This window comes from Oryctolagus cuniculus, chromosome 7 (genome assembly GCF_964237555.1).
Source record: "Oryctolagus cuniculus chromosome 7, mOryCun1.1, whole genome shotgun sequence".
Taxonomy (NCBI): domain Eukaryota; kingdom Metazoa; phylum Chordata; class Mammalia; order Lagomorpha; family Leporidae; genus Oryctolagus; species Oryctolagus cuniculus.
In genome coordinates, this window is record NC_091438.1 from 46,324,154 (window position 1) to 46,334,403 (window position 10,250).

Here is a 10,250-nt window from a genome sequence, read left to right on the forward strand (position 1 = left end):
CTGGGCCAGGCTGAAGCAGGGAACCTATAACTCCATCCATCCAGGTCTCCTAAGTAGCAGGGCCCAAATACTCAGGTCACTTTCCACTGCTTTCCAGCACATCAGCAGGGAGCTGGATCGGAAGTGGAGCAGCAGGGACTTTGAACCGGTGCCCATCTGGGATGCTGGCATGGCAGTTGCTGGCTTAACCTGCTGTGCCACAAGGCCAGCCCTAAGAGATCATTTCTTATTCCAGGGTGGAGCACTGGAGGTAGTGGTAAGTGGTTGGATTCTGCAAATAGTTGAACGGTAGAACCCACAGGACTTCCCAACATGGCATGAGAGAAAGGGAGTTAAGCTGAGTTTAAAAACTGACAGGGCTCAGTCCCGATCCGGCTCTCTGCTGTGGCCTAGGAAGGCAGTAGAGAATGGCCCAAGTCCTTGGGTCCCCGGGCCTGCATGGGAGACCCAGAGGAAGCTCCTGACTCCTGGCTTCGGATCAGCACAGCTTCCGTCCGTTGCAGCCATCTGGGTGGGGAGTGAACCAGTGATGGAAGACCTCTCTGTCTTTGCCTCTGTAATTCTGCCTTTCAAATAAGTAATCTTTAAAATATAAAAGAAGCACTGACAGGACGGAGTTCCCACTGAGCCGGGAAAGGTTGTAGGTGGGGCAGTCTCGAGGGCCAGAGCTCAGTTTAGCTTGAGACTTGTTAACCTTGAGATCGCCATTAAACATAGGAGTACAAGGGGAAGACGGCCAGCAATTGATGTTCGAGTCTGGAGCTTGCTAGACGTCTAGCGTAGAGCTAGAAACTGTCAAGTAAGTCATTGGCATAAAAGCAGTAGGGAAAGCTCTGAGACTAGAGGAATCCTCAAGACTGAGTGTTAAGGTCCAAAGACTCCGGGGCACTCTGGGGAGCCGAGAGGGGAATCCGCACAGCGGACTGCAGAGGGCTGGTGAGGGAGGGAAGCGAAGCCGGGCAGTCTGGATGAGGGCCCACAGCGACGACGCACCGAGCGTCTGGCCATAGTCCCCTCCGGCAAGCAGACCCGCCCGCACCCCATCCCACCCCCTGCAGCACGGAGACCCTCCAGGAGTCCGGGCCCTGCCGTGGGCTGTATACTCTGTGACTGGGGGCTCTCCACGGTGGCCTAAGTACTGCCGTGTGTCGGTTAAGCGTTCGCTCCTGGGGTGGGCGGAGTTCTCCAGAGGACCCCATCCCTGTCAGGCAGACCCGAAGGGAAGCTGAGCGGCGCATCCTTCCTCCCTCAGTGTCCAGTTACGCCGGCATGTCACAATTAGAAGCGACCTCAGACAGCAACCAGAACTAAACGGAAGCCTCATTTTGTTTTATTTTATTTAAAGGGTAGTCAAGTCTTTTCCGGTGTCGGTCCACCTCAAGTTCACCCGTTATCTGTTAATAATCACGGGCGTCCCTGCCCACGGAGAGGAGTGAGCAACTGCTCTCTTTCTCCTCCCGCCCGGATCGGCGGCCTCGCGGTGCAGCCGACCCCGCTTCCCCTCCGCCCTGCCGGGCCCCAGGCCGCGCGGGCTCAGGCGCGCCGCGGGCAGCCCCGGCAGGGTCCTTCTGGCCGCCGGGCGCCGGGGTCCTGCCGCAGGTCGCCCGCGGTGCCGGGGAGCATGGCGGCGGCCACGGTCGCGGGCCCCGGCAGGGCTCTGCTGCGGGCAGGCGGCGAGCGGCTGCTGGGGAGAGGCGTGCAGGAGCTGCTCCGGCCGCCGCTTGAGAGGGCCCCTTGCGGCCCGAAGCGCGACTTCAGCCTTTCTCACAGTCGGGTGAGGGTCCAGGTTCCGGGGGTCTTGACCGTCCTTGGGGGTCATTCTGTGCACCCGAGTGTGCGGGCGGCAGGGGCGGGCGTGTTCTGCGCCGCGGCGCTCACCCTCGCCTCCCCGGCCGCCAGGGCACTGTCATCGTGGAGCGCTGGTGGAAGGTGCCGCTGGCCGGCGAAGGCCGGAAGCCGCGCCTGCACCGGCGGCACCGTGTCTACAAGCTGGTGGAGGACACGAAGCACCGGCCCAAGGAGGACCTGGAGCTCATCCTCACGCAGTCTGTGGAGGGTAAGGCCCCGCGCCGAGGTTCTTCCTCGCCACGCCGTCCTGGTGGGCGTCGGCTCTTTCCTGCCGTGTGTGTTGAAATAAACGGCTCAATACGGGGGCGGGGGGGGGGGGCAGGGCAGTGATTGTAACTTTGGCCTCGGGCGTGGAGAATTAACAACACTACTGCAGCAGAACGGTGCACAGTGTGGGGAGAGAGGCCGGAGAGTTTGTTCCACAAACAGAGCTTGCGTGAGGGGACAGCGCCTCCCCCACCACCACCGGGAACACTCAGTGTCTACCTGAGGCCCTGAAGAAGCTAATTAGCAGGGACTTAAACGTTGTTGCTAATGAATATGAATTCACATCGCCATCGCAAAGGAGAAGCACTCTTGGGAAATAAGAGGTGAGAGTCTCTGATCTTTTCTTTAGGGATCCCTAGGTAGTTCTGACCCTGTGCCTCTCTCCTCACTGGCAGACCTTGGAGTCCGGGGCGATCTGATCTCCGTGAAGAAATCTGTGGGCCGCAACCGACTCCTCCCTCAGGGACTGGCTGTGTATGCCTCTCCTGAAAACAAGAAACTGTTTGAAGGGGAGAAATTGGTGAGCTCACATGGAGGGCAGCAGAACTGGAGGCATAAAACTCGCAGGCTTTCTCTAGCAACTTCCTTCCCTTTGAAAGTTCATCTGAAAGTGAAGTGGTGGGGGCTAGAAGCAGGAATGCAGTGTGGTAAGAGTTTGATATTATGTAACATGGGTCTGTTTCCTTTTTACTTATTTTCATCTTTTGCTTTTCTAGCTAAGACAGGAAGGAAAATTAGAGAAGATCCAGACCAAGGCAGGTGAGGCGGTAAGTAGAAACCTCACAAGTTTGATCACTTACAAGAGACAGCAGCCTCTTCTGATTGCAGTGGGGTGGGGGTGGGGGGGTGTTCTAGCTGCCTCCACAAAACTGGTGTGGAAGTCCCTTGATAGATCCTTGCCTGTTGGGTAAAGTGCCCAACTTACGGGCAGAGACCCCAGTATGGGCATCGGGGAGCTATGGGAAAGTATAGGATGAGGGTTCTGTTTTAGGAATATGTACAGATAAGTTGGAGAGACCACAGGCCCATGAGAAGGTAATCAGTAAACCCAAGGCAGTAAATTATAAATGCCATGGACCCATAATGGGTTTGGGGGTGACTGGGGAGATTGTGTTTGCAGGTGAATTGAATTGGACCCTTTGAGATTAGTAGGCTCTGGGTAAGCCAGGAGAGTAGAAGGCATGTCCTTGGGGAAGTAAAAGGATAAGTAGAAATTTTAAGCATACTTCAATGTAGAAAATGGAGGAGTCCCGCTAAAGCAGAGAATTTTGTATAGTATATTAGGATGCTTTTGGCTGGAAAGGAGATTGGGACAAGATTTGTAAAACATCTTGAATCTAACTAGTGAATTTCTGTTTTACTGTGGAAACTGGGAAGAACTATTAATGGGGTATAGGTGAGATTGAAGGGCAAAAAGTATTGCGTTAAATAAAGCAGTCTGTGGAAGCTATTCCATCCTAAGATGGTGCTAGTGGCCTCTGTTGGTATATTGTGACGTTGATGTGGCTTGTTTCTCCTAGCTTAGGCACAGGAATGTATAGGGGAATCCCCCTACAAAGTATTGGTAAAATGTCTTCCTACAATATGATAATATGCTGAAATCCATGTATATGAGGAGTCTTCAGAAAATTCATGAAAAAATACAAAGAAGTATGCATGGATTTGAAAATTCTCTTGTACCAAAATGAACTCTTTTAATTCCATTTTCCCATGACCTTTGTGAAGTACCCTCTTCCTGGGCGTGGGGCCATACGAGTTGTTCTGTCTTCGGTTCCTTTTCCTGCCTGTCTTATCTGTGAAGCAGAAGCTACGCCTGTTGCCTGAACTCAGGTCTTGTGACTCTTGCTCCTGCGTTTCCTCTCTTTGGACTCCAGTGCTCACCCAGCCACTATTTATAACTCCTTTCAGACAGTGAAGTTCCTGAGGAGCTGTCACCTGGAGGTGGGGATGAAGAACAACGTCAAATGGGAGCTGAACTCGGAAATAGTTGCCCGCCACTTCCTGAAGAACGTGAGTGTCCCTCAGCACTGCGCACCTGGCGCGTGGCAGAGACCAGGAGTGAGCGCTGGAGTGGCAGCCTGGAAGACAGAGTTCTTTGTCATTTTTGTTTTGAATAGCTTGGTGTTGTGGTCGCCCCACATGCAGTAAAGTTACCCGAAGAACCTATCACACGGTGGGGCGAGTACTGGTGTGAGGTGACGGTGAGTATTTCATTACTTTCTCCTTTTTTCTAACCAGGAGAAAAAAGAGGTTGAAAAACTGGATTTGGGTGCTATTGGCTTTTAACTGCCTGACTGATCTCTGAGAATTCCTATTGGTGTGTGTGTTTAGGTAAATGGGCTTGACACTGTGAGAGTGCCTATGTCTGTGGTGAACTTTGAGAAGCCCAAGACCAAAAGATACAAGTACTGGTTAGCCCAGCAAGCTGCCAAGAGCCTGGCCCCCACCAGCAACCAGATGTGAACCTGTTCTTCCTCCAAGGCAACAAGGCCAAATCTGAGGAGCAGTGCAACAAAAATGGGCGAGCACCCTGATCTCACTCTGACCAGATGTGGAATTCAAGGGAAAATACGAGACAGCAGACTCAACCACGTGCACAGAGTGAGTGCTCCGTACTTGCCGTTGCTGGAGGTGGGTGTTAGTCCGCTGCATGGAGCAGCGCAGATCCTGTTCTTCCTCCTTTGGAGCTTACTGGAACAAATGGAAGAGTTAGCCGTTGTAACTGCTACTTGGCTCAGTTATCGTCATCCAAATGAGCATTTGTACCTCAGGCAGAAATAAAGAGTTGTGTTCTTTTTAGTTGTTGATTACTGGGCTTTAGTAGACGAGGGACAGGATTTCCAGGGATATCCTCTTGAACCACTGAGGTTTGCTGTTAAAAAGGAAAAAGACATTAGCAGACTACATCCCATAGTTGCTATGAGCAAATTACTGTGACTAAGCTAATACATCACTGCTCTTAAACTTATTCTCACTAGATGCTGATACAGTCATCAGCTTCAGTAAGTACAGGGATTCATCCTCTCTGAAGAGAACGAAGCAAAGGCTGAGGGTAATTGATGGGACAATGAAGCTGGATGGAAAAGCTTAAGAAGGAGACACTGCATCATTTCTTGAATCAACTCCAGAAATTCTGGAAAAGATACTTTGATTTCCAGACCAAGGTTAAGATAAGGGAAGTCATTAGGTCGTTCTGGAGTGGATGTCTGGGAACTGAGGGAAGGACATAATTCTGTGTGTGTTTAGGGTCCATTGGCAGAAAAAAGAACATCCATTGGCAGGTGAATTGTGCCAGGTCTCTCAGGGTGAGGTCCTGGAATTTAGAGAGGTAGAGATGGAACCGTGGACTCCTTTCCTGCCCTTCCAGGAGCTCAGAGGTTGGCTCCTCATTCTGCTACTCTGAGCAGGTAAGCATTGTTGGCTCTGGTGTTCTCCTAGTTTACATCTACAGCCACATGGGTCATGATCAGGTGACAGAAGAGGAAAAAGGCTGAATTTGGTCAGGATTGCCTCTGGATCTCTTTGGCCCTTACAGTGTTAAGCAGGATTTCATTGCAGTGGATCAAAATTGGGTGAGCCATTGGTGGCACTGCCTGAGGCTCTACAGGCAGGAACGGCAAATCCATACCCATAATAACCATGAGTTCCCAGTCAGGGTGAGCACGGATACAGTGTATTCATTCATCTCACTACCGGGTGACTGGGTGGTGCCCTTTGCTCTGTCATGGCCGCTGCACTCGTGTGCTCGTTTTACAGCGTTAGGTGCCAACAGCAAAGGCTAGCTATTGGGTGAGGCAGTCGGTCCACTTTTTATTTATGTATTTATTTATTTATTTTAGGATTTATTTACTTATTTGAAAGAGTTACAGAAAGGCAGAGAGAGAGGTCTTCCATCTGCTGGTTCACTCCCCAAATAGCCACAGCAGCTGGAGCTGAGCCCATTCAAAACCAGGAGCTTCTTCCAGGTCTCCCATGCAGGTGCAGGGGCCCAAGGACTTGGGCCATCTTCCACTGCTTTCCCAGGCCACAGCAGAGAGCTGGATCTTCCTAATGGTCAGAGCTTCAAGGCAGCACATCTGTCTGCATGGGCAGCAGTGAGTGACTTGGTCAGGAACCTGGAAAAAAACTAAGACTAAAAACAAAAAAGTCTGGGGGAAAAGGCACGTGGGATACCTGAGAATAAGTATAAAATGTGATGGCCTTTTTGCCTTACGTGTTAGTGCCCATCAAAGAAGAGCCAGGAGCAGCCGAGACTCAAACCAGCGCCTATATGGGATGGCAGCACTGCAGGCAGCAGCTTTCCTCACTATGCCACAGCGGCAGCCCCTCAGTTAGCTTCGTTGTTTGGTACCTTTCCTATGGTAGATGTTCGCTGACGTAAGGCAAAAAGACCATCACACGTTGTACTCATCCTCTGGTACCCTACATACCTTTTCCCCCAGACTTTGTCTTTAGTCTTAGAGATTTTTCCAGATTCCTGACCAAGTCATTCACTGTTGCTCAGGAAGACAGATGCATTGCCTGAAGCTCTGACCTTCACTGTTGTTTTTCAAGGCATCTTCAGTTGGTACCACAGAACAGCCAGTCTGTTTTCAGCTGTTTCCACCTAGTGAGAGAACCCATACATTAGGCAGCCTCAGCTGTTTACTGCTGCTGTCTGGTCTCGAAGGCCCCCTGATCCACGTGGCTGTAGATGTTAATGGAGAGAGAAACACAAGTGCAACAGGGTGGGGACAGGGTCTGGTCACTTTACGCGGCTTGCTTTTTCTTTCCAGCTCTGTTTGTGTCCAATGCTGTATATAACCTGTCCAATTCTATATATATAGCCACTTCCATCTTGACTGATGAAAGGTACTCAGTGTTACCACTTGGGTCTGATAGAACCCAGGTTGAAATAGGTGTTTCTTGCTACATGATCGCTTGATGACCCATGGAAAAGCACCATATCTCAACCAGGACTCAGTAGCACACTTGGAGTATCTTTTGAAAAGTGTGCAATACTGTTTCAGATGGCTTGGCCTTGCTCCAGAACTGTAGTTTGTGACTTCCTATTGGGGCGTGTGGTCCTCTCCCACCACTGATGCTTCTAATATGGTGTCTTGTGGACCCAACAGCAGGGTCACTTCTGCCACAGACCCTTTTCCTGCTCTGGGAAAAGCCACCAGGTGGTTGGGTCAGAGACATTTGCAAGTGTGGAATATGCTATCTGTACACCCACCAAGGTTTATCAGGCAGTGTGCTCCCTCCCTAGCAGTGAGAGATGGGAGATGCAGAATTTCTTTAGTTTGCAGTCTGTCCTGGCAGGGCTCCAGACCACTGGCATTCTAAAAACTTCCCTGATACGGAAGGATTCTAAATACCTGTAGGATTTGTGTGCTACCATTTGGAGAATATTTGTCCTGCCGAGGCCTCTAGTGTACCTGCCATTTCTTGCTCATCCCATGACCATGATGTCATCAGTGTAGTAATATGATGTCCTACAGAATGTCCAGATGGTCTAGGTCTCCTCAGACTACATCATGACAGAAAGCGGGAGAGTTTACATGGCCCCCAGGCAGCCATAAATGTATATTATTGCTCATCTCAATGGTGAAAGCTTACCTTCTTTTTTGAAGGGGTGGGAAAGCATACATTGCCCAGATCAATACATACCATGTTTCTGAGCCCGTGTTAATCAGTAGTGCAGTTTTTTTTGTTTTTTTTTTTTTGTTTGTTTTTTTGTTTTTTTTTTTTTTGATGGATATAACACTAATCCACTGTCATTCTCCAGGATTGTCTAGGGGACAAAGGTGAATTAAATAGCCATGTGATGGGGACCACATCCCTGCATTCAAGTCTATAAAAGGAATACTCTTGTTATTGTTGTTGTTGTTGTTATTGGCCTGGAATGATAGAGGCAGTTTTAGGGGCTTCATGTCAGCCTTCCACACGTAGCTCCTGCCTCTCAAACCAAAAAGCAGTGTGCTAGTTCTACCCTCAGATATGTCCATTCCACTTATCCAGTGAGAAACAGTAAAAGAAGCACGAGGTCGGTCTGTGGACCCCGCAGATCCACTGAGGGCCAGACCTGGCCCCCTTACACTGTGGTTCTAACAGGCCCATGGTGATTGTTCAGATCCTGGAGTAACCATGTCAAGTAGGCCTCTGTATCTGCCAGTTAATGAAATGTTTAAATAGCCTTTCTCCATTGTGTGCTGTCCATCTTTATGTGATTGGGGGAATTGTTGCCTTAAATGGTACAGTGTTTCAGGGTCCTTACTCCCAAAGGGTATTGAAACAATTGTTTCCAGCTGAAACACTTCACTTCCACCCAGGAAGAACATAACTACAGAAATTTGGGTCTCACTATGAACCATAAACCAGACAGAATTATGAAAGGAGTGTTTATAGATAATGAAGAGCAGGTAGTGTAGAACTTTGAGAAAAAGGAAGCAAAAGCCCTGTGACTGGCTCCGCTTACTGCCCGGAGGTCATTTCCGCCCTGGCCTGGCCTGTTATGGAGCAGTGCGGAGAGGGGAGCGCTGAGCCGGCTGTCGCTTCTCCACTGGGTGAGCAGACAGAGACTACAGCGGGCGGAGCGTGGACAGGCTGGAAGCAGAAGGCAGAGCACTTACGATGAGTGAATGACAGAACAGTGTAGGTCTGTAGGGGGACCTCATATCTGGCTGAATACTGACGTGCACGTGCGTGTGCATGGGGTGAAATTCCACAAAGCTGTGGGTAAAAGAGATAGGAAAAGTGCTAAGCCCATCAATTCTCAGCTCATACAAGATTGTGCGTTCTGCCAACCGTATAAGTAGAACTTACAATATAAGGCATCAGGTAGAGACTAAAGAACTCACTTGTGGACACTACAATAAAGGCTAGGTTGGATTCACCTTGCAGTTTTTTGAGAGCAAGCCTTGGAGGGATCAAGCTTATACCAAGCATGCTAGAACCAAGTCCAGTGCTCATTAAAGAAAAGCAACAAAATCCTACAGTGAATAAAATCAAATTCCTAATGTCTGACATCCAATTAAATATTAGAATAGGGACCTGGAATTTGGTGCAGTGGTTAAGACAGAACTTGGGGGCATAACAGTTATGTCACCACCTGAAACACCAGTGTCTCATATGGGCACTGGTTCAAGTCCTGGCTGCTCCACTTCTGATCCAGCTCCATTAATGCACCTGAGAAAGCAGTGGAGGATGGATGACCCAAGTCCTTGGACCCCTGCACCCATGTGGGAGACCAGGATGAAGTTCCTCCTGACTTAGCCTGGCCCAGCCCTCACTGTTGTGGCCATTTGGGGGAAGATCTCTCTTTCCCTGTCTCTGTAACTATACCTTTTATACACATTTTTTTAAAACCACTTGGGTCATCCACATTCCATATCAGAGTAGGTTCCAGTCCCAGCTCCAGTTCTAATTCCAGATCCTGTTAATGTATCCTGAGAGGCAGCAAGTGGTGGCTCGAGTACTTGGGTTCCTGCCACCCATGTGAGAGATGTGGATTGAATTCTTAGCTCCTGGCTTCAGCCTGACCTAGCCTCAGCTGTTGCAGGCACTGGGGAGTGAGCCAGCAGAGGATGATATCTTAAAAAAAAAAAAAAAAAAAAGATTTGTTTCTTTATTTGAAAGAGTTACACAAAGAGGAGTAGAGGGCTTCCATCTGCTGGTCCATTCCACAACTGGCCACAATGGCCGGAGCTGTGCCAATCCGAAGCCAGGATCCAGGAGCCTCGTCTGGGTCTCCCACACAGGTGCAGGGGCCCAAGGAACTGGACCAGAAAGATCTTTTTCTGTCTCTGTTTCTCTCCCCCTCTCTCTCTTACTCTGCCTTTCAAATAAAATAAATCTAAAAAAAAAAAAAAAAAAAAAAAAAAAAAAAAAAAAAAAAAACACCTAGAAAGATCTCAGACTGCATGAGAAATAGATAATAAATGTCAACCCCAGGATGACAGAGATATGGAAATTTTCTGATAAAGATTTCAAAGCAGCCATGATAAGAATGCTTCAACAAGCAATTATGAACACACTTGAAACAAGCATAAAATGTAAAACCTCTGCAAAGAAAGGAGATGTAAAGAACTAGAGACTGACGTTAGCACCTTAGCACGTAAACTACAGTAACCACATTGAAAGCCCCAGGGGTG

The 10,250-nt window shown here is 49.3% G+C and overlaps 1 protein-coding gene across 1 annotated transcript; it reads left to right on the forward strand.

The window, feature by feature from the left end:
• Positions 1-1,520: 1,520 nt before the first annotated feature.
• Positions 1,521-4,914, forward strand: MRPL9 (mitochondrial ribosomal protein L9). Its single transcript, XM_002715546.5, has 7 exons — positions 1,521-1,774; positions 1,900-2,056; positions 2,511-2,635; positions 2,832-2,882; positions 4,024-4,125; positions 4,233-4,316; positions 4,447-4,914. Exons 1-7 carry the CDS (start codon positions 1,622-1,624, stop codon positions 4,576-4,578), a joined length of 804 nt encoding a protein of 267 aa, XP_002715592.1. The 5' UTR covers positions 1,521-1,621; the 3' UTR covers positions 4,579-4,914.
• Positions 4,915-10,250: the final 5,336 nt, after the last annotated feature.

Bases quoted from the DNA above. Each gene is read 5' to 3' on its own strand.
- MRPL9 (XM_002715546.5), top strand. From the start codon at position 1,622: ATGGCGGCGGCCACGGTCGCGGGCCCCGGCAGGGCTCTGCTGCGGGCA. The intron at 1,775-1,899 runs GTGAGGGTCCAG...CCCGGCCGCCAG, and splicing joins TCAGCCTTTCTCACAGTCGG to GGCACTGTCATCGTGGAGCG. The intron at 2,057-2,510 runs GTAAGGCCCCGC...CCTCACTGGCAG, and splicing joins CCTCACGCAGTCTGTGGAGG to ACCTTGGAGTCCGGGGCGAT.